At 41.4% G+C, this 25,572-nt stretch overlaps 1 protein-coding gene across 1 annotated transcript in view; it reads left to right on the plus strand.

The window, feature by feature from the left end:
* LOC134586252 (dynein axonemal heavy chain 5-like) overlaps window positions 1–25,572 on the plus strand; it is a 260,789-nt gene that overhangs the window by 55,568 nt on the left and 179,649 nt on the right. The window contains exon 15 of the mRNA XM_063441744.1: window positions 7,164–7,284. Coding sequence (XP_063297814.1) covers window positions 7,164–7,284 — 121 coding nt within the window. The remainder of the gene's footprint in view (window positions 1–7,163; window positions 7,285–25,572) is intronic.

Here is a 25,572-nt window from a genome sequence, read left to right on the forward strand (position 1 = left end):
AGTTCATAAAAAGACTTTTAAACCACCTGGAATGCATAGCTCTAGGCCTCGTGATGTTATCATTTGCTGTGTATCATCTAGACCAAATTATTAAAACGGCACGAGACACCCATTTATCTCCTGTATACGCACAAATAAAAATATTTCCAGATCTGTCCTTCCATACTAGATATGAAAGAAGACGCTATGCAGATCTAAAGAAGATAAGAAACAAAGAAATCAAATACAAATAGGGATATCCCACGAAGATTATTATTTTTTATGAATACAGTACAATTGTCTGTGAATCCCCTGAAAAACTCGTTGGCTTAAAATTGGCTTAGGGGTTGGGTTAGGGGTAGGGTTAGAGGTAGGTTGGGGTAAGGGGTAGGGGTATGGTTAGGGGTAGGATTGGGTTAGGGTTAGAGGAAGGTTGGGGTTAGGAGTAGGGTTTGGGGTAGGGTTAGGGTTAAATTCCTGTCATCATTCCCCTAATTTTCCCTCCCTCTCCTGTTTTGCCACTTTTCAGAAATCCGAAGCACTTCGGCACTTCCGAAATTTGCCAATTCGGTTCGGTTTGGCACTTCCGAAATTCAGCACTTCCGAAATTCGGCAATTCGGACATTCGAAGGCGTCCGAATGTCCGAATTGACGAAATTCACCTGAATTTAAATTCGGACAGAAACAAATTGCACATGTCTATCAGCTATATAATCTACCTTGTACCTTATAATCTACCTTGTACCTTGTAAGATCCTGTTGAATACTTCGGAAATAAGACTCTTCCGAAGATCACAAAGACACAACTGAGTGACTTAAACGTCCCAATTACTTCAAATGAAATTCATACACGAATAGATCTGTTGAAAAAAAGATAAAGCCCCAGGCCCAGATGGGTTCACTGGTATTTTCTACAAATTATTCAAAACTGATATAACTTATCCAAAAACCATTTTTAATGAATTCATGCTGAGAGCTAACATTCCAGAAGAACTACTTAAAGGCAACATCGTCCCAATATTAAAAATCGGAAAGAACCCAGAGAGAGTAGATAGTTATCGACCAATTTCTTTATTAAAGGGAAACTCCAGTGCCAGAAAAACAATCCGTTTTTCTGGCACTGGAGGGTCCCTCTCCCTCCCACCCCCCAACCCCCGGTTACTGAAGGGGTGAAAACCCCTTCAGTGACTTACCTGGGACAGCGGCGATGTCCCTCGCTGCTGTCTCTGCCTCCGCGACGCTCCTCCTTGTGATTACGTCGGCCGGTGGGCGAGACTAATCTCGCCCACCGGCCGAGGAGACCTAATGCGCATGCGCGGAAATGCCGTGCATGCGCATTACGTCTCCCCATAGGAAAGCATTGAAAAATCATGTCAATGCTTTCCTATGGGGTTTTGAGCGACGCTGGAGGTCCTCACACAGCGTGAGGACGTCCAGCGACGCTCTAGCACAGGAAACCTGTGCTAGAAACTAGGAAGTGACCTCTAGTCTGTCTTATAGACAGCCACTAGAGGTGGAGTTAACCCTGCAATGTAATTATTGCAGTTTATGAAAAACTGCAATAATTACAGTTGCAGGGTTAAGGGTAGTGGGAGTTGGCACCCAGACCACTCCAATGAGAAGAAGTGGTCTGGGTGCCTGGAGTGTCCCTTTAAGTGAAGATATTAAGATCTATTTGGGTATACTGGCAGATAGAATGAAAAAGGTCATTGGTCACCTAGTACACAAAGATCAGGTGGGATTTATTCCAGGTAGATCTTCAACAAACCATACAAGAAATACGATTGGAATGATGGAGCAGGCTAGAGATGAGTGCAGGCCCATGCTGACCCTGTCAGTGGATGCAGAGAAGGCCGTTGACAGGGTCGACTGGGCTTTTCTGAAGGAGTCCCTGGTCTCTTTTGGGATTTTGGGAGGGATACTTGGGGTAAAATTGGGAAACACTTGGAAATTTCATGGCTAGGGAAGATAAATACGTTAACCTCCCTGGCGGTATTCCCGAGCGTGACTCGGGGTTAATTTTCGCTGCCAGAAGTGGTAACCCCGAGTCACGCTCGGGGTAGATAAGATTTACTTACCTCCGCCGCGATCCGCTTCGGGAGGACTGCCTCACAGCCCAGGCAGCCCTCCCACGGCAAATCAGGCCCCCGGGGGCCATGTGATCGCTCTCAAAGAGCGATCACATGGCCCTCTATAGCTGGCTGTGGATCTGCCAGCAGGGGGACTGTTTGAAATATCAGACAGTCCCCCTGCTGGTGGGAAGTATAAAAAAAATAACAAAAGACAAGTGTAAAAATAAATTAAATATATTTTTATATATATATATATATATATAATATGTATATATATTATATATATAATAGATGTACATATATATATATTATATATAAATACGTATAATTAAAATAATAAATAAATAAAATAATAAAATAAATAAATAAAATATTGAAACAAAATTTAATATAAATTATATATGCATATGTAATTTCATTCTAACTGTATTTTGTTATTAATATATATATATATCGGTAACAAAATACACTTAGAATGACATTCTATATATATCTATATATATATATAAAATACAAATAAGCGCAAATATATATATATATAGATAAATACATATAATTACATAAAAGATTACATTAGTATACACGTAGAATTTAAATACCTATAAATGCATATATATTAAAATTCTACATGTATATTTAAATAATCTTTTAACGTAATTATGTGATTTGATTAATTAAAATTTGATTGACATGCCTGACATGGGGGCGGAACTGGGCGGGTAATTCAAATGCAAAAAAATGGTACCGCTTTTGGTACAAAATTCCTGACATAATCATACCGCCAGGGAGGTTAAAAGCATATATAGTACTGAAATTTTCGTACATCATGAGAATGATACCCCTGAGAATCCCAGAATGTTGGCTTGAATTAATACAATCATCATTTATTAAATTTATATTGTAAGGTAAAGCCCTAGAATAAACCGAGCAACAATGTCACAGAAAAAAAGGATATTGCACAAGCCAATCTATTGGCACATATTTTAATTGTAAATAAGGAAGAATCTAAGAATGAAAACTGGTAAATCAGGGAACAGAATTTAACTATAGACAACAAGGATTATAAGTAATTTCTGTGGTCAATAGATAAAGAAGATATACATTATATCAAAACATCAAAGTCATTAATAGTCCAACACATTTTTCCAACTTGGTTTCTTTAAAAAAAAACAAAAAACTTAATGGTAGATACAAACCTAGAAATCTGGATTCACCAAGGTTTGAAAAAGATCTCTAACCTAATAAGAGGAAATATTTTTTAATCTTTTGATCAACTTCAAGATGAATATAGTCTACCATCTACTGAATGGTTTAATTATAAAAAAATAATATCCTTCTTAAAAGGTCGTTTAAAATTCAACTCTCTTGAGCCCCCAGTTAGGTTTTTAAAGTAATAGAGGTCCAGGCACTCCTTGGGTCAAGACAGGTTCTTTATTAGGAACCACAACAGCAACGTTTCGACCCCAAAGGTCTTTGTCAAGCTGATACATCAATTTTACAATATATATACCGTATATACTCGAGTATAAGCCGAGTTTTTTAGCACATTTTTTGTGCTAAAAAACCCCAACTCGGCTTATACTCGAGTCAATAGTCTGTATTATGGCAATTTGCATTGCCATAATACAGACTGGGGCTGTGGGGGCTGCAGAGAGCGTTACTTACCTCTCCTGCAGCTCCTGTCAGCTCTCTCCTCCTCCGCGCCGTCCGTTCAGCACCTCGGTCAGCTCCCAGTGTAAGTCTCGCGAGAGCCGCGGCTCTCGCGAGACTTACAGTGGGAGCTGACAGAAGAGCTGACCGGACGGCGCGGAGGAGGAGAGAGCTGACAGGAGCTGCAGGACAGGTAAGTTACAGCTCTGCCAGCCCCCCTCTCCCCCCCACTGAACTGCCAGTGCTGGACCACCAGGGAAGGAGAGCCCCCCTCCCTGCCATGTATCAAGCAGGGAGTGGTCACGAAAAAAAAAATAGTAATAATACAAAAATAAAATTAAATAATAATACAAAAATAATAATAATTAAATAAAAAATAAATAAATAATAATAATAATAAAAAAAAATAATAAAAAAAAAATTGCCCACCCCCCACCAAGGCTCTGCAACACACACACACACACCACTCATACACCACTCATACACACACACTGCACTCATACACACACTGCACTCATACACACACTGCACTCATACACACACACTGCATTCATACACACACACTGCATTCATACACACACACTGCATTCATACACACACACTGCATTCATACACACACTGCACTCATACACACACACTGCATTCATACACACACACTGCACTCATACACACTGCATTCATACACTCACACTGCATTCATACACACACACTGCATTCATACACACACACTGCACTCATACACACACTGCATTCATACACACACACTGCATTCATACACACACACTGCATTCATACACACACTGCATTCATACACACACGCTGCACTCATACACACACTGCATTCATACACACACACTGCATTCATTATACACACACTGTAAATAAATATTCAATTAATATATTTTTTTTAGGATCTAATTTTATTTAGAAATTTACCAGTAGCTGCTGCATTTCTCACCCTAGTCTTATACTCGAGTCAATACGTTTTCCCAGTTTTTTGGGGTAAAATTAGGGGCCTCGGGTCGGCTTATACTCGAGTATATACGGTATCAAACTTAAACAATCACAATTATAAAATACACATGTGAATCAGTATCCTAAGCAAGTAGTTTAACAGCTGGAAGTAGTATACCACTTATCAACAATACATAAATTAATTACATTAATTAGAAAGAAAGTCTAATACATAATTGCCAATAACGAACGGGCTTTGAAAGACTTATTATTTGTTGATACAGGAAAAAGAAATGCATATATTATTTTTATATGGCTACTGACATAACATCCAAGTGTATATAGGACATAAAATACACGTATACAACATAAATACAGTACAAAGATAAGACCAGAGTATACGAGTACAGAAATTTCCATTATCGATTAGAAATCCTTGATCAAAATCACAGAGTATTAATATTAAGTATCCTTAACACATAAAGCACATCAAATTCAAAGAGTTTTCATATATAGAAGAAAGTGTGTATAAAGAGATGCCCTTAAATAGGTTATTTCCATTATCGATTAGAGATCCTTGATCAAGATCACAGAGTATTAATATTAAGTATCCTTAACACATAAAGCACATCAAATTCACAAAATTGTTATATATAGAAGAAAGTGTATATGGAAAATTAACCTTAAATAGGCTAGAACGACTCATTTGGAGTCGAAGTGTATATAATATGTGTATTTTAAAGAGACAAAAATTTGAGTATAATCACTGTAGGTGATAGAAAAGTGCAAAGTGTATAAAATTTAAACCAGTGTTAGAATTAGATAAGTGGCTATATATATAGAAGAATGAAGCCATTGGTTATGAAATTAAAATATATACCATACAGAGTAGGGAAGTATATGAAATATTAGAAGTGTTAATAGCGCAAACAAAGTGTAAGGAAGTGTAAATAAAAAAATATAAAAAAAGTGTAAAGAATGGTGCAAATAATGGTGCAAAAAGTGGTGCAAAAAGATAATAATGAAGAGAGATGACAGTAGTAAAATGTTAATTAAAGAGATATTCACAAAGGATATAGTAAAGGACTGTCATCTCAATTCAACTACAAATATAATCTGGATACTTAAAGGAACACTATAGTTACCTAAATTAATTTAGCTAAATAAAGCAGTTTTAGTGTATAGATCATTCCCCTGCAATTTCACTGCTCAATTCACTGTCATTTAGGAGTTAAATCACTTTGTTTCTGTTTATGCAGCCCTAGCCACACCTCCCCTGGCTATGATTGACAGAGCCTGCATGAAAAAAAAAAACTGGTTTCACTTTCAAACAGATGTAATTTACCTTAAATAATTGTATCTCAATCTCTAAATTGAACTTTAATCACATACAGGAGGCTCTTGCCGTGTCTAGCAAGCTATTAACATAGCAGGGGATAAGAAAATCTTAATTAAACAGAACTTGCAATAAAGAAAGCCTAAATAGGGCTCTCTTTACAGGAAGTGTTTATGGAAGGCTGTGCAAGTCACATGCAGGGAGGTGTGACTAGGGTTCATAAACAAAGGGATTTAACTCCTAAATGGCAGAGAATAGAGCAGTGAGGCTGCAGGGGCATGTTCTATACACCAAAACTGCTTCATTAAGCTAAAGTTGTTCAGGTGACTATAGTGTCCCTTTAATAGAAGAGTAAGAATATAGATGTAAATAACACATTGATCATATAATTATATTATTATATTAAGGAATTTCATGTTCACACTATAAGACTGGTCAGATTATAAGATATAATGTATCTAGAAGACTAACACCAGCAACAATCCCCTCAATTGAGGAATGTCTGTAATGTCAAAGAAAAAATAGCAAATTACATAAAACAGAAAAAAAATATTTACAAGTAACAAAAATTAAAATCAAATAAAATTTACGAGATTCGGTCAAATTCCTGATTTAAGCCCTTCACTTACTAAAGAATACTTTGAGTCTCAAACTACGAAAGAATCTACATGGAGTAATATCTAGAGCTTTGGGAGTATACATTGGACACAAATGCAAACCTTTTTCTAACACCACCAGTTCCCACTAGATAGTTCTTTTAAAGAAAGATTAATCACTGTATCTTCTTTCTTTTCTGTGGTGCTTAGTTAAGTTTTTGACTGAACTGATTGAACAAGCAGATTACACTCACCTAGTTAATACATGTCAAAAACTAATTTACAAAATACAAGTAAAGCCAACTCCTCTGGCAAAAATTGAATTATGAGTTAAATATAAACATACGCATGAAAGAATAGAACAATTCTCTTACGACATTGTACAAAACTTGCCATTGCTTAAATATGCTTGAAGCTTATTATAAGATATATATTTAGCATACAATTTAGATAAATAGGTTCTATTGGGATCTTCATTCTTTTTGTAACAATATCTATATTAAATGTTGGTTGACTAATTGTTCAAGTGTTTATGTATAAAAATGATTTGTAAGCAATATCTCTTCTTTTTTAAAGGTTCTCTGTTGTGAACCATCGTCAAGGAATAAAACACATTCTGAATGAGTGTTACTTACTAGTATTTGACTGGTTCTATGAGGAACTAAAGAATATTAGACACATTTATGAAACATTTAAGGTATGTCTCCAATATCTCCATATCATTTATTATTATTTCCCTGCTTATTATTTATTTGCTCTTTAAGATTGTGCTGTCTAAGTTACAGTTGAGGACCACCTATCATTCAGAAGCTTTAGCCATGAGCATTAATGCTAGACGTCCTAGTACTGAACTTATAGACTGTAAGGGGCAGAGTGGTCACTGTTTGCTAAAGGTTTGCTATGCCCTAAAGCATCTATTTTTTTTAAACCAATCATGTCACACTTTTCATCTCAAATTAAATTGAAGTGAACATTCCAAGCACCTTAACCACCACTGTGGTTAGGGTGCCAGGAGTGCCCTGGTGCACCCCCAATGTAAGTAGTTAAACTGCTTTCTAACATTGGGTCTGCTGGAAGGTCTCTTCATTGACCTAAGCCTAGTTTAGCTCCTTGGCTGAGAGTAAGCAGCTGCGCACTACAGAGCTTACCTCAGGACCACTAATGGAAACTCAAAGCAGGAGCTTCTGGCTCTCACTTCCTGCTGCAGATGGATAAGGAGAAGTGTCTGATCAACCCCAGGTAAAAATATATTTAAACTGTTAGCAAGCATTTTGACTACTTATATGGGTTTTTTTCCAGGGCACTCATGCTCTTCTTATTTGATTAGTTAAAGACATGTAAACAATATATCTAAAGTAGCCAGATCAAGTGAATTTAAACTTATCAATCCTAGAACTGTTAAAACATGTTTATTCAAACTTCTTCTTGTTGACCGAGAACCATCAGAACATCTTAACATTTGAAACTAGTCCACAAAAAAAACACATTCAGATTAAAATCTAGGCATTTCCTTGTTGTGATATGAAAAAGAAACATAGAAACATAGAATGTGACGGCAGATAAGAACCATCTAGTCTGCCCAATTTTCTAAATACTTTCATTAGTCGCTGGCCTTATCTTATAGTTAGGATAGCCTTATGCCTATCCCACGCATGCTTAAACTCCTTTACTGTGTTAACCTCTACCACTTCAGCTGGAAGGCTATTCCATGCTTTCACTACCCTTTCAGTAAAGTAATACTTCCTGATATTATTTTTAAACCTTTGCCCCTCTTATTTAAGACTATATCCTCTTGTTGTGGTAGTTTTTCGTCTTTTAAATATAGTCTCCTCCTTTACTGTGTTGATTCTCTTTATGTATTTAAATTTTTCTATCATATTTCCCCTGTCTCGTCTTTCCTCCAAGCTATACATGTTAAAATCCTTTAACCTTTCCTTGTAAGTTTTATCCTGCAATCCATGAACCAGTTTAGTAGCCCTTCTCTGAACCCTCTCTAAATTATCAATATCCTTCTGGAGATACGATCTCCAGTACTGCGTATGTAACGGGGTTTTGGGGATGCCCCCTAGTGTCTTTGGGGTCCTTAAACCTAGTTAACTCACTATGCCTGACAGGCGGATCCTGAGCCTCCGCTATCTGGGAGTTGGGGTACATGTCTGCGGCAGCGCCTCCACCCAGTGGAGCATCCGGGGTAGGGATGTGGGGTTCCACTGGGAACATACTTGGTACAATGAGACTGACACAGCCTAACTGGAACTAACTTTATATGGTAAATAGCAATTGAACCAACATACATAGAAAAATAAAATGGCGTAGCAGATAACAATGCAAATGTGGATTGTCCTCACTCACCCACCAGCACACCTGCGTCCCACCCCCTTATCTTCGCCCTAGCGGCCGTTGGTGCACATAGGAGAGTTGGGGCCCTAATAAGTCCTGCTCCACAGGGTCACTGACGCAGCCTCAGATGTGTAATGTCCGTACAGGACCTCAGAGACTTTACTGTGAGTGAGGAGACAGGTGCCCTGGGGTGATACAGGGAGAGGCTTGGCTTACCCTCACAACACAATTAACCAGGAGTCAGTAGCAGTCTCCTCTCACTGGATTCACCAAACGTCTGGACTCAATGCTTGTCTTTGCCAGCAGGTCCCTCTCTCATCTGGTATGATCTTGGGTAAAACAAGTTCTCTCTGCCAGGTTCCATCTCTGTGCTCAGTCTCTCACATGTCCTCCTTTTCAGCTCAGCATGTCATCCTCTAGAATCCTTTAGGCCCTCCTCCCCAGAGCTGTGCAGGAAATCCTAACAGGAACTGCAATGATGCCACACTCCTCTCACTGATTTCAGCAAGTCATGTGATCAACGCTCAATGTTTTATTAACAACATACTAGGGCCATGTGCCATCTACTGGGCATTTCAGATAATGCAGCCTGTGTAACTTCACAGGGTTACACGTACAATACTCCAAAGTGAGGTCTCACCAGTGTTCTGTACAAGGGCATGAGCACTTCCCTCTTTCTACTGCTAATACCTCTCCCTATACAACCAAGCATTCTGCTAGCATTTCCTGCTGCTCTATTACATTGCCTGCCTACCTTTAAGTCATCAGAAATAATCACCCCTAAATCCCTTTCCTCAGATGTTGAGGTTAGGACTCAAATAGTCAAATAGGTTTTTTTTGTTGTTTTTTTTTTATTCTTTATTTTTTCATGTGCACAAGATAATACAGAGGTTCACAATGCCACAACAGCATTAGTAAACAGTGAAAACAATGCAGAGCATATATATGGCATGAGAAAATAGCACAGTTTTTAAGTATATTGATACATAGGCTAATCCTGCTTGTTTAACCCCTTAAGGACGGAGCCAAATGTACAAGTTGTGATCAAAACAAAACGTAAACAAACCACAGAATTTGGCTCTATGTCTGTTCAACTATAATTTACCTCTTTCATACTAAGTGCACCCACACTTATTATATATCGTTTTGTTCAGGGGAAACAGGGCTTTCATTCCATATCAAACATTCATATATAGAACTCCACTTTATATGAATAAAATCTAAAAAAGTTAGAAAAATTAAGAAATTTTGATATTTTTCAATTTCTGCATGTCAATTTAACTGTTAATGTCACAATACTGTTTGGTTTTACTGCAATAAAACATACATATTTGTATTCAGAAATGTCTCATGAGTAAAACAGTAACCCCCATGTATAGGTTTTATGGTGTTTTGGAAAGTTACAGGGTCAAATATATGTCTTGTCTATTTATTTATTTTTTACATAGAAGTTTCACAGATTGGTTTGCTGGGCCTAGGTTGCCTTTGAGACCGTATGGCAGCCAAGAAATGTAAGTTACCCCATCATGGCATACCATTTGAAAAAGTAGACATCCCAGGGTATTCAAAATGGGGTATGCCCAGTCTTTTGTAGTAGCCACTTGGGCATAAACGCTAGCCAAAGTTAGTGTTATTTTTTTTTTTTTTTCATTTTTCAAATAAAAACTGTACTTTTACTGAGAATATTATTGTCAGTATATAGTTTACTGCCCTGAAACACTCCTAGTTCTTTTCAGGGATGTCTCACGAGCGCCATGGTACCCCCCATGTATAGGTTTTATGTTTTTTTTTCAAGTTACAGGGTCATATATACGGCTTATCCATTTATGCTTTTTCACAATGGAATTTGTCAGATTAGTTTGCTGTGTCTAGGCTGCCTTTGAGGCCGTATGGCAGCCAAGAAATGAAAATTACCCCTTAATGGCATACCATTTGAAAAAGTAGACATCCCAGGGTATTCAAAATTGGGTATGGCCAGTCTTTTGTAGTAGCCATTTGGGCACAAATGCTAGCCAAAGTTAGTGTTCTGTTTTTTTTTTTGCGTTTTTCACAAATAAACTGTACTTTTACTGATAATATTAACGTCAGTATATAGTTTACTGCCCTGAAACACTCCCAGTTCAGTTCAGTGATGTCTCACGAGCGCCAAGGTACCCCCCATGTATAGGTTTTATGTTTTTTTTTAAAGTTACAGGGTCATATATACGGCTTATCCATTTATGCTTTTTCACAATGGAATTTGTCAGATTAGTTTGCTGTGTCTAGGCTGCCTTTGAGGCTGTATGGCAGCCAAGAAATGAAAATTACCCATTAATGGCATACCATTTGAAAAAGTAGACATCCCAGGGTATTCAAAATTGGGTATGGACAGTCTTTTGTAGTAGCCATTTGGGCACAAATGCTAGCCAAAGTTAGTGTTCCGGTTTTTTTTTTGCGTTTTTCACATAAAAACTGTACTTTTACTGATAATATTAACGTCAGTATGTAGTTTACTGCCCTGAAACACTCTCAGTTCTGTTCAGTGATGTCTCACGAGCGCCAAGGTACCCCCCATGTATAGGTTGTATGTTTTTTTTTAAAGTTACAGGGTCATATATACGGCTTATCCATTTATGCTTTTTCACAATGGAATTTGTCAGATTAGTTTGCTGTGTCTAGGCTGCCTTTGAGGCCGTATGGCAGCCAAGAAATGAAAATTACCCCTTAATGGCATACCATTTGAAAAAGTAGACATCCCAGGGTATTCAAAATTGGGTATGGACAGTCTTTTGTAGTAGCCATTTGGGCACAAATGCTAGCCAAAGTTAGTGTTCTGTTTTTTTTTTGCGTTTTTCACATAAAAACTGTACTTTTACTGATAATATTAACGTCAGTATGTAGTTTACTGCCCTGAAACACTCCCAGTTCTGTTCAGTGATGTCTCACGAGCGCCAAGGTACCCCCCATGTATAGGTTGTATGTTTTTTTTTTTAAGTTACAGGGTCATATATACGGCTTATCCATTTATGCTTTTTCACAATGGAATTTGTCAGATTAGTTTGCTGTGTCTAGGCTGCCTTTGAGGCCGTATGGCAGCCAAGAAATGAAAATTACCCCTTAATGGCATACCATTTGAAAAAGTAGACATCCCAGGGTATTCAAAATTGGGTATGGACAGTCTTTTGTAGTAGCCATTTGGGCACAAATGCTAGCCAAAGTTAGTGTTCCATTTTTTTGTGTGCGTTTTTCACATAAAAACTGTACTTTTACTGATAATATTAACGTCAGTATGTAGTTTACTGCCCTGAAACACTCCTATTTCTGTTCAGTGATGTCTCACGAGCGCCATGGTACCCCCCATGTATAGGTTTTATGGGGTTTTGGAAAGTTACAGGGTCAAATATACACTTGTCCATTTTTGGTTTTACACATTGAAAATTGGCAAAGCGATTTTCTGGGCCTATCTTGCCTTTGAGAGAGCATGGCAGCCTGGGTAATAACATTTCCACTATTATGGCATACCATTTTCAAAAGTAGGCAACCCAGAGTATTTCAAATGGTGCATTTTATGATGTTTGGTCGAACCACTTTATCAGAAATGAAGGCCCCACATAGCGGTAATAGTTTTATTTGTGCTTTTTTCCACACTTGAACTCACTTTTCACAGGACATTTCTTATTCCTGGTATGAGTTATTGCAACAAAGCCTCACTATTTTCTTTTAACATTGTCTCCTGAATATAACAGTACCCCCATGTACCGGATTTTCTGTTTTTTGGGGGGAAGTCACAGGGACAAATATATTAGATGTCCATTTCAAAGTTGGAAATTTGACAAGGTGATTTCCTGGGCCTATTTCGCCTTTGAGAGAGCATGGCAGCCTGGGTAATAACATTTCCACTATTATGGCATACCATTTTCAAAAGTAGGCAACCCAGAGTATTTCAAATGGTGCATTTTATGATGTTTGGTCGAACCACTTTATCAGAAATGAAGGCCCCACATAGCGGTAATAGTTTTATTTGTGCTTTTTTCCACACATGAACTCACTTTTCACAGGACATTTCTTATTCCTGGTATGAGTTATTGCAACAAAGCCTCACTATTTTCTTTTAACATTGTCTCCTGAATATAACAGTACCCCCATGTACCGGATTTTCTGTTTTTTGGGGGGAAGTCACAGGGACAAAATATTAGATGTCCATTTCAAAGTTGGAAATTTGACAAGGTGATTTCCTGGGCCTATTTCGCCTTTGAGAGAGCATGGCAGCCTGGGTAATAACATTTCCACTATTATGGCATACCATTTTCAAAAGTAGGCAACCCAGAGTATTTCAAATGGTGCATTTTATGATGTTTGGTCGAACCACTTTATCAGAAATGAAGGCCCCACATAGCGGTAATAGTTTTATTTGTGCTTTTTTCCACACATGAACTCACTTTTCACAGGACATTTCTTATTCCTGGTATGAGTTATTGCAACAAAGCCTCACTATTTTCTTTTAACATTGTCTCCTGAATGTAACAGTACCCCCATATACCGGATTTTCTGTTTTTTTGGGGGGAAGTCACAGGGACAAATAAATTAGATGTCCATTTCAAAGTTGGATATTTGACAAAGTGATTTGATGTGGCTATTTAGAGAGCATGGCAGCCTGGGTAATAACATTTCCACCGTTATGGCATACCATTTTCAAAAGTAGGCAACCCAGAGTACAACAAATGGCAGACCTTGAGATGTTTGGTCTAGCCATTTTAACAGAAATGATAGGCCCATGTAGCAATATCTACTTTTATTTTTGTCTTTTTAATCACATAAATTGCATTTTCACTAGAAATGTCATCATCCTGGTATTAGTTAGTGCACTAAAACCTCAGTATTTTGATTTAACACTATCTTCTGAATATAACGGTACCCCCACGTATCATTATTTCAGATTCTTTCCGATAAGTACAGGGCAAAATATATTAGATGCCCTTTTAGCTTGTAAGTTTGACAACGTGATTTGCTGGGCCTATGTGGCTATTTAGAGAGCATGGCAGCCTGGGTAAATACATTTCCACCGTTATGGCATACCATTTTCAAAAGTAGGCAACCCAGAGTACAACAAATGGCAGACCTTGAGATGTTTGGTCTAGCCATTTTAACAGAAATGATAGGCCGATGCAGCAATTTCTACTTTTATTTTTGTCTTTTTAATCACATAAATTGCATTTTCACTAGGAATGTCATCATCCTGGTATTAGTTAGTGCACTAAAACCTCAGTATTTTGATTTAACACTGTCTTCTGAATATAACGATACCTACATGTACAATGTTTCCAGGTTTTTAGTATATCACAGGAATAGTACAGTACCCCCATATACACTTTGATCCGAAGGCAGAGAGAGGCAGATAGATCTTTGACTCAGATACTGTAGCATTAACCCTGTGATTAGTTTTTTTGCTTTTTTTGTGAACGCACATTTCAAGTACTACAAATATAGTATTTTGAGTTGTTTGGTGTAGCCACTTTAGAATGGCTAGCATAAACAGGGCCAGGCCAAGGTCAGGGGAATCCAGAAATCAGAGTAGTCGGTAAAACAAGCCAATGGGTCGGTACAGGCAGCTAACGAAGCATAGTCAGGACAAGCCGAGGTCAGGGAATCCAGGGAAATCAAGCAAACAAACTGCCAAAGTACCATACAGAGTGATTTAGTAGTTCAGCTCTGTATGGTAGACTTTGAAACAGTCTGTTATGCAGAGGGCGGGTAGGGATGGACAGGAGGGACAATAATAACTGGAGTCCTTTCGGACTCCTCTTTTCCAGCAAACACGGCATTTTCGTTGGGGTGACCTTTTACAGGGTGTGGGGGGGATTCGGGAAGGGAAATGTTTGCTGGTAAGTCGTTGGACATCTTCTGATTCCAAAGGAGGGTTAGGATTTGGGGTCTGGGCAAATATAATTTGGGACAAAATTTGGACCATAAACTCTAGAAATGGGCATGGTCTACCTATGGCTTCCTTTTTATAAAGCACATAGGCATTGAAAATTGCAATCTGGGTTATGTAGACTGCAATTTTCTTGTACCAGGTCCTACTCTTCCGGTTCACCAGATAGGGCTGTATGCACTGATCAGCCAAGTCTACTCCCCCCATAAACTTGCTGTAATCCACAATGCACTTCGGCTTCTCCAGCTGCTCAGTTCCACCTCTCACAGACACTGGCACTGAAGTTTCGTCGTGCATTGTAGACAACATGTACACATCTTTCCTATCGGTGAAGCGAAGGGCAAGCAACTCATCCTGGCGGAGCGCTGAAAGGGAGCCTCTACTGCGTCTACCTCTTGCCAGGGTTTGGGGGAAACCTCTACGATTCTTACGCACTGTGCCACAGGCTACGGTCTCAAAGCAAAATAGAGTTTTAAATAACTCTATGCTTGTGTAATAGTTGTCGACCCATAGCCTGTATCCCTTATTTAACAAGGGAAGGATTAGGTCCCACTATCTTGCCACATGTACCCACAGAATCAGGGCATCCTGGTGGGTCAAGATGGCTATCCTTCCCCTGATAAATACGAAACGCCCATGTATATCCAGATTTTGATTCACACAATTTATAAAATTTTACACCGTATCGGGACCGTTTAGAAGGGATATACTGTTTAAAAAGTAATCTGCCCTTAAATTTCATTAAGGACTCATCTATACAAATATTTTCTTCGGGGACATAATTTTGGGAGAATTTGTCTGACAGGAGTTCAATTAGGGGCCGAATTTTGTACAGCCTGTCAAACGATGGGTCGTTTCTTGGGGGGCACAGTGTGTTGTCGTTAAAGTGGAGGAAACGCAGCAGCTGCTCATAGCGATCCCTCTTCATAACCCCAGGGAAAAGAGGGGTCGCCAGGATGGGGTGCTTGTACCAGTAGGACCTGATACTCGGCTTTTTGACAATGCCCATAACTAGAGTTAGGGCCCAAAATTTGCGCATTTCTGCGAGATCCGTGGGGTGCCACATATTACGCCGATTGTAATGTGACCCCGGATTCGCAGTCAGATATTTGTTGGCAAATAAATTGGTTTGCTCAACCAATAACTGAAATACGTCCTCTGACATAAACAAATCAAAATATTTTAGGGGCTCCCAAGCATCCACCATAACCGTGATGCCAGGGGTCGCCGTAAATGGGGGAATATCTGGGGCCGTCAGGTTTGGGGGCACCCAGTCTCCATCTGGCATTGGGCTTGCTGAGCGTCCTCTTGGTGGTGGTGGTGGGGCACCATCACTAGAGGAGTCAGTCATAGCCTCAATGTCAGAGGCAGTGATAGTGTCACTATCTTGCAGAGTGTCACTATCACTGCCTGCCAGAATGGCGTACGCCTCCTCAGCCGAGTAGCGACGTGCCATTCTAGGGGGGCTACTCAATAATTAATAAAAAAAATCTAAGGGGGAAATTACTAAATTCCTACCTGCCTAACACCCTACTACCCACCCTCAGAAACCCACAAAAAATAAAATAAATGTACTGATCGCAGTTTAGGCTGCTGCGACCAGTACAGAAAGGGTTAATTTTTATTTTATTTTTTGTTTTTTTAATAAAAATAACCCCCCCCAAAAAAGTCAGCCTGATCAGAGAGCCCTCTGATCACAGTGATCACTGGTAAAATACTGTACAGTAGCGATACTGTACAGTACAGTGATCACGGCAGCGGGGAAAGGGTTAAGGGAGATTTGGGTTGCTGCGGCTGACAAAGGGTAAAAAAAAAATGTCAAAAAATGTTTTGACCCTAAAAAAAATTAATTAATAATAGTACAAATGTACTAAAATCCCTAAACAGGCTGATCACAGTGTTAAATGCTGTGATCAGCACTGGAAGGGTTAAAAAAATGTTTTTTTTTTACTTTTTCTCTCTTTTTTTGACAATTTTCTCTCCACAGGGCTCTACAGGAACGATCTCTCTGCCTCTCTCTCTCAGATCGAAGTGAGGTGAGGAGAGGGGCAGAGACAATGTGTCAGCCAGTGATTTAAAATCATTGGCTGACACATTGTAACAGTGATCGCAGTGACTGGCTGTCACTGCGATCACAAACTGCAGATCACCACGGATTGGCCACAGGGGACCTGCCTGGGTTGCCAGGCAGGTCCCCCAACAGTGATCTGCAGTTTGGGAGGGATCAGGGACCTGTGGGAGGGCTAAAACGCCGCGGCGTGCTATGCCGCCGTGAAGGCGTTTAAGCCCATTAACGCCGGGACGGCATAGCACGCCGTAACGGCGCGAACGGGTTAAATGAAAGTCACAGAAGTAAAGATAGATGCACATATTAAACAAGTAACGTTAGAGACTTCGCATAGTATATGTTTGCACGGTAACAAGATTAACATTAGACTATATATTTAGTATTGAAGATCAAAGTTTTGCTACTGCAAGGTATGCCAAAGCGATAATTGAACATGCAGTGAGTTACTCTTAATGGCAATATGCAAGCTAAGTTTGCCACCCTGAGTGACTGTAGTGGTAGGTGCTAGTGTGGGGATGTTTGGGACAATGGTGCAGCCTTATGGATCAGTTTTTCTGTCTGAGTGTGAGGTGATTGTGGATCCGACAACTTATTATGCTTTCAGCCTTTGCCTGTCATGGGCAGAGTGCAGTACCCGGTATTGGGATGAACGAAAAACAATGTGACCAATAGCTTATATGTTTGTAATAAGTTTAAGCAACTCAATATAGTAGAAAGTAGTATACTGTAGCATAAAGTATAGGATATAAGATGGTAATTAGGCTACAGTATAGCGTATACAATAACCGCAGTATCAGGATAACAGGTTTATGTCTAACTTTGCGAAGGAACAAAAAAGAACAAAATACAGATATGCTTTGCTATAGAGTGGTCGACAGTTTACTCAGCCTATGCCTGTAGAGGGGGGGGGAAACTGTCCTTAGCCAGCTGGAAACTAGAGTCCGTCTCGGTCACCCAACCCCTTCCCTGGAGGCTGGACATGTGCGCTGGGAGTGAGGGCAGGCGAGGTAGTCAGTGGAGAGAGCAGCCAGGAGGCTGGTGTTGCGTGCAGGAACCCTGTTGCCATGCGGCGATAAGGCGTTCCTCCTGCCAGCATTCTGTTCCGGTGCCTGTTTCACGGTGTCTCGCATTAACACGGTGGTCCCGTTGTAGCCCAGCAGATTCCTTTTAGGGAATGGCAGGTAGTGCCCCCAGGCCTGCGGGTGGGTGCTTGGTGGCAGCCCTTGCTCCTCTGCTTGCGTGGCCCGCATGTCCTGGGCTTCACCTGTCTCCTCCGCCTCTTGTCGGAGTGTGTCTCATGAGCCTGCCGGCTGATCAAGCTTGGTGCGTAGCGGGGAGGGTGAGGTGAGTCAGGTGGCGGTTTTGCGGTTCGCGTTCTGCTCTCGAGCCTCTTCCAGAAGGCTGTGAATAGCCTGTCAAGGCGGACCTCAAGCGGCTCCAGTAGGTCCCGTGTGGTGGGGGTCCGTGCGGAGTCCGCCATCTTGTCCACGGCTGCACAGAGTGTCAGTCGTTTTCGGGTTACCCCGTCATCGCTTGGCAGCAGGTAATGGGTAGCTGGGACCGGGATAACCCCCGCCGGTCCATAGGTGGGGGAACGTGGGCCCAGTCTCTTTCTGTAAGCCTGTCAGGGTACCTGTGGTCTCTACCTCCGAAAGAGGTAGAGACTTAGCTGTTCCTCCATCCAGACGGTCTGATGGCTCCCTTCCCCGCGGTCTATCCGGTCATGCTAGGCCGGCCGCGAGGGAGTGACTGCCTTTTACAGCATCTAGGCAGGAAGTAGTCATCAGGACACTCCTCCGGAACAACCTGTCAGTCAATGGCTGCAGGACCAATCAGGACGCCTTGGGGGCGTGGTTACTGCTCTGAACAGGGTATTTAACAGAGCTTCTTTCATTAGCTCATTGCCCTGTCGTGGTTCTAGCTTGTTCTAGTCACTCAGTGCTTGTGTATTCTATTATCCCTTTTGGTTTTGACCCGGCTTGTTTACCTTACTCTGCTTATCTCTGTTACCCTTGATTCGGCTTGTCTCTCGCTTACCTGTCTTCTGTTACCCTCGACCTCGGCTTGTCTTTGACCATTCTATACTGTACTACTTACGTTAGTCCGGCCATTCTAAGGTCCGGTATACGTATCTGGCTACTGTTTGTACTCTGCGTGTTGGATCCCTGTCCCGATCCTGACATTACGACAGGGCCAATGGATCCTGCAAGTACAAACAGTCAGCTGGCTGCTCCTGATCCTAGGTTTGAAGCCATGGATCACAGAATGGATCAGATGGCGCTTGCGCTACAGGCTCTATTAGCTTGTGCCAATAACCCACCAGAGGAGATACGTAATACCCCTGTTTCTCCTGTCGGTTCAGGTCTAGAGGTAGCCACAGTGGGTGCTTCTTCTCACATTACCCCCCCAGTACGCTATGGTGGGGCTCCTGAGAAGTGTCGTGGTTTTTTAAACCAAATTAGTATCCACTTTGAATTGCAACCTCGCTCTTATCCTACAGATAGGGCAAAAGTAGGATTTATTATCACCCTACTCATTGAGAAAGCTCTGAGATGGGCCAACCCACTATGGGAGAACGATAATCCATTAGTTTATAACTATAACGCATTTGTAGCTGCTTTTCGAAGAACATTTGACCCTCCAGGTAGAAAGGTTAATGCAGCCAGATTACTGTTGCGTCTGAGACAGGAGAACCAAACACTGGTGGATTATGCACTAGAGTTCAGGTCTCTGGCGGCAGAAATCAAGTGGAATGAGCAGGCGTATATGGATGTATTTTTGAATGGCCTATCTGATGTAATCCTTGATGAGGTTGCTACCAGAGAACTCCCTGAGAATTTAGAGGATTTAATTTCGTTCATCTCTCGTATAGATGAACGTCTAAGAGAGAGACAGAACACTCAAGAGAGGAACCAGAGACCTTCTTTTAGGTTAGCTCCCGCTGTTCCAAGTCCTGACTCCACGATATCTTTGCTTACTGAACCTATGCAGATAGGGTATACCCGCCTCTCTGAGGAGGAAAGACAGCACAGGAGAAGAGAGGGTTTGTGTATGTATTGTGGAGCCAAGGGTCATTTACTCTCGAACTGTTCTAACCGCCCGGGAAACGCTCGCACCTAAGTCTCTCTAGAGGACAGGCCTTGGGTGTTTCTATTTTGTCCTCTACTCCTGATTATAAAGATCACAGGCTTCTGCTACCAGTTTCCTTAACTTGGGGGAAGGAAGTAGTAAGGGCTATGGCATTGATAGATTCCGGTGCTGCTGAGAATTTTATCGACCAAGCCTTTGCTAGTAAGAACAATTTCCCATCCCAGCTAAGAGAGACACCTTTGGCCGTTGAGGCCATAGATGGTAGACCACTACTAGACCCTGTTATCTTTCGTGAGACCATACCCATTAATTTAAATGTGGGTATCCTACACGTGGAGAATTTATCTCTTCTGCTCATTTCGTCTCCTTCCGTTCCCATAGTTCTGGGGTACCCATGGTTGAAAAAACATAACCCTATTATCGATTGGGAGTTAGGAGAGATACTCTCGTGGGGCCAGGGCTGCCAGGATCGGTGTTTGTGCAAGGTTTCTCCATTAGCTAATATTAACATACCGGAGAATCCTACTCAGTCCACAGAAAGACAAATACCAGACCTTTACCTAGACTTAAGGGCAGTGTTTGACAAGAAGAATGCTGATTCTTTGCCTCCACACAGGTCATTTGACTGTAAGATTAAGCTTCTACCCGGCACTATGCCTCCGAGGGGCCATGTATATCCTTTGTCTGTTCAGGAAAACTCGGTTCTAGAGGAGTATATTCGGGAGAATTTAGAAAAGGGATTCATCAGGAGGTCTTCTTCTCCGGCCGGGGCTGGGTTCTTTTTCATTAAGAAGAAGGATGGCACGCTGAGACCTTGTATCGATTACCGAGGCTTGAATAAAATAACTGTCAGAAATGCCTATCCTATCCCACTGATTACCGAGTTATTTGATCGTCTTAAGGGCTCCAAAATCTTCACCAAGTTAGATCTCAGAGGGGCTTACAATTTGGTGAGAATCCAGCAAGGTCACGAGTGGATGACGGCATTCAATACCCGGTATGGCCATTACGAATACACTGTTATGCCATTTGGACTATGCAATGCTCCTGCAGTATTTCAAGATTTGATTAATGAGGTACTTAGGGAGTTTCAGCATAATTGTGTTATTGTTTACCTGGACGACATACTAATACACTCTAAGGAGATTGAGACTCACCATAGACAGGTCAGAAAGGTATTACACAAGCTGCTGCAACATGGTCTATATTGCAAATTGGAGAAGTGCAGTTTTGATCAGTCTCAGGTAGACTTTCTTGGATACGTGATTTCTGGGGAGGGTTTTAAAATGGATCCTGTAAAACTCCAATCTATTTTAGACTGGCCCTTGCCCAAAGGACTCAAGGCTATCCAAAGGTTTATTGGTTTTTCCAACTACTATAGGCGCTTCATTAAAGGATACTCCTCTATCATTGCGCCTATTACCAATATGACCAAACAAGGGGCTGATACTAAGTTCTGGTCTAAGGAAGCTCTGGGTGCTTTCAAGACTCTCAAGGAACTTTTTGCCTCGGCTCCCATTCTAGTCCATCCTGATACGACTCTGCCTTTCTTGCTCGAGGTCGATGCCTCTGAGACAGCAGTTGGGGCTGTTCTGTCTCAAAGGTTAGGGGTGGATAAACCGTTACACCCTTGTGGCTTCTTCTCTAAGAAATTTTCTGGGCCTGAGAGCAGATATGACATCGGGGAAAGGGAACTGTTAGCAGTCATTAAAGCCTTAAAGGAGTGGAGACATTTGTTGGAGGGGACCCTACACCCTATTACGATTTTGACGGACCACAAAAACTTGTCCTATATTGGGGAGGCTAAGCGCTTATCCTCTAGACAAGCTCGTTGGTCCTTATTCCTGACTCACTTCAATTATGTACTGACTTACAGACCTGGTTCTAAAAACTCTAAAGCCGATGCATTATCTCGCCAATATGAACCTTCTACTGTACCTGAACCAGTTCTTTCTTCTATAGTTCCGAAATGCAATATCATTGCTAATACGAATCTCAGGATTCATTCTCCATTACTGGCCGAGATCATTAAGTTGCAACATCTAGCACCTAAACAGACTCCTGCGGGCCGTCATTTCGTTCCTCCTGCTCTTCAACTGGAACTTTTACAGTGTTTACATAATAGCAAGATGGCGGGACATCCTGGTATTCGCAAAACTTACGCGTTGATCTCTAAGGACTTCTGGTGGCCTGCTTTACGGAGGGACATTGAGGAGTTCATCGCTGCATGTGAAGTTTGTACTAAAACCAAACAACCCCATACGCTTCCATGTGGATTCCTGCAACCCTTGGAGGTTCCAGAAAAACCATGGTCCTGTTTGGCCATGGACTTTATTGTCGATCTACCTATCTCTAAAAGACAGACTGTTATCCTCACCGTGGTTGACAGGTTTACTAAGATGGCACACTTCATTCCCCTGCCTAAACTCCCGTCTTCTCCGGAATTGGCAGAGATATTCGCTAAGGAGATTTTTCGCCTACATGGGATACCCTCTCAAATTGTATCGGACAGAGGCTCCCAATTTGTTTCCCGCTTTTGGAGGTCCTTCTGCTCTCAACTTGGTATTAAATTAAACTTTTCTTCTGCCTATCATCCTCAGTCTAACGGAGCTGCTGAACGTACCAACCAGAAAATTGAACAATATTTACGATGCTTTGTTTCTGAACACCAGGATGATTGGGTCGGTTTGATTCCTTGGGCGGAGTTTGCACACAACAATCTCGTTTGCGATTCTACTCATTCAAGCCCCTTCTTCATGAATTATGGTTTTCATCCGTCTATTCTTCCTTCGGATTCCCCTTCCCAGGGGGTGCCGTCGGTTGATGTTCATGTTGCCAATTTGAGGAAGTTGTGGGATCAAACTCGACAAATCCTTGTGCACAACTCTATGTTGGTCAAGAAACACGCTGATAAACGTAGAAGGGCGGCTCCGGTCTTTGTTCCAGGTGATAGGGTATGGCTGAGCACGAGGAACATCCGTTTAAAAGTGCCCTCCATGAAGTTCGCTCCTCGTTATATTGGACCCTACAGGGTGCTGACCCGTATCAATCCAGTTGCGTATCGTTTAGCTCTTCCTAATACCTTACGCATCCCGAACTCGTGTCACGTTTCATTGCTGAAACCACTCATATGTAACAGATTTTCCTCCACAATAGCCCCTCCTCGCCCCGTTCAGGTGGAGGGTCAGGAGGAGTATGAGGTTAACTCTATTATTGATTCTCGAATCTCCCGGGGGAGAGTACAATATCTGGTTGATTGGAAGGGATATGGTCCTGAGGAGAGGAGTTGGGTACCTCAGGAGGATGTTCATGCTCCCCGTCTCCGCAGGGCGTATCACTCTCGCTTCCCATCTCGTCCCGGTTCATTCCGCCCGGTGGGCGTATCTGAGAGGGGGGGTACTGTCAGGGTACCTGTGGTCTCTACCTCCGAAAGAGGTAGAGACTTAGCTGTTCCTCCATCCAGACGGTCTGATGGCTCCCTTCCCCGCGGTCTATCCGGTCATGCTAGGCCGGCCGCGAGGGAGTGACTGCCTTTTACAGCATCTAGGCAGGAAGTAGTCATCAGGACACTCCTCCGGAACAACCTGTCAGTCAATGGCTGCAGGACCAATCAGGACGCCTTGGGGGCGTGGTTACTGCTCTGAACAGGGTATTTAACAGAGCTTCTTTCATTAGCTCATTGCCCTGTCGTGGTTCTAGCTTGTTCTAGTCACTCAGTGCTTGTGTATTCTATTATCCCTTTTGGTTTTGACCCGGCTTGTTTACCTTACTCTGCTTATCTCTGTTACCCTTGATTCGGCTTGTCTCTCGCTTACCTGTCTTCTGTTACCCTCGACCTCGGCTTGTCTTTGACCATTCTATACTGTACTACTTACGTTAGTCCGGCCATTCTAAGGTCTGGTATACGTATCTGGCTACTGTTTGTACTCTGCGTGTTGGATCCCTGTCCCGATCCTGACAAAGCCGTCGCTGGCGGCAGGGGAGCGGCCGCCTCCTCCACGCCTGCCATGCTTGTAGGCCTAGGGTTGCGTTGCTGGGTGTTCTGCAGTCGGTGCCTGGTGTTTGGCACCAATGCGTAGCCCTTGTCAGCAGCTCTTTGTTGGTGGCCCATTTGACGAGTTTTGGAGTCATTTTGAGGCTTTTTATCCGACAGATTTGGCGTTTGGAGCGGGTGCAGCTCTGACCTGCGCCCGCTCGGCTCTGCGCCAGGCCCCGCCCAGAAATACAGATGTTTATTCCTAACACTATAGTGCCCTGGTGGCCATTTAGGTGATCAGCTCCCATCTCTGCCCTTGGGTTTTTATGTCCAAGATGCATTATCTTGCACTTATCCACATTAAATGTTAGTTGCCACAACTCTTACCATTTTTCTAGTTTACCTAAATCATTTGCCATTTGACTTATCCCTCGTAGAACATCAACCCTGTTACATATCTTAGTATCATCAGCAAAAATACATACTTTACCATCAAGACCTTCTGCAGTATCACTAATAAAAATATTAAAGAGAATGGGTCCAAGTACAGATCTCTGAGGTACCCCACTGGTGACAAGCCCATGTTTGAGTATACTCCATTGACTACAACCCTCTGTTGCCTGTCACTCAGCCACTGCTTTACCCATTCTACAATATTGGAGTCCAGACTTAAAGATTGCAGTTTATTGATGAGCCTTCTATGTGGAACAGTGTCAAAAGCCTTATTGAAATCTAGGTAAGCAATGTCTACTGCACCACCCTGATCTATTATTTTAGTTACCCAATCAAATAATTCAATAAGATTAGTTTGGCATGATCTCCCTGAAGTAAATCCATGTTGTCTCTGATCTTAAAAAAACATGTGATTTTAGATGTTCAAAAATCCTATCCTTTAGCATGGTTTCCATTACTTTCCCCACTACTGAAGTAAGGCTTACTGACCTATAGTTGCCTGACTCCTCCCTACTACCTTTCTTGTGAATGGGCAAACATTCGCTAACTTCCAATCTTCTGGGACTACTCCTGTTAACAATGATTGGTTAAATAAATCTGTTAATGGTTTTGCTAGTACACCACTAAGCTCTTTTAATAACTTTGGGTGTATTCCATTGACTTTTTTGTCTTTACTTTTGACAGTTGAAATAGAACCTCTTCCTCTGTAAACTCACATGTAACAAATGACTAATTTGTCATTTTTCCTAACTGAGGCCCATTTCCTTCATTTTCATCTGTAAATACTGAACAAAAATATTAATTGAGGCAGTCAGCTAGACCTTTATCCTCTTCTACATACCTTCCTTCTTTTGTTTTTAATCTAAGTAATCCTTGTGTTACTTTCCTTTTCTCATTTATGTATCTAAAAATTTTGTGTCCCCCCCTTTTTTTTTTTTTCTGACAGTGCTATTTTCTCTTCTGTGTGTGATTTGGAAGCTCTTATTTTGCAATGATATGTTGCAATGATATGACAACCAAGTTACAATACGGGGGTAGATTATATTATTTCCCCAATAGACTTCAATAGAAGAATTGCAATTCAGTAAACAGAGTAAATTCTGATAAGAGAATCCAACCCATTATATCTAACATAGTTAAGTCAGAG

This window comes from Pelobates fuscus, chromosome 2 (genome assembly GCF_036172605.1).
Source record: "Pelobates fuscus isolate aPelFus1 chromosome 2, aPelFus1.pri, whole genome shotgun sequence".
Lineage (NCBI taxonomy): Eukaryota > Metazoa > Chordata > Amphibia > Anura > Pelobatidae > Pelobates > Pelobates fuscus.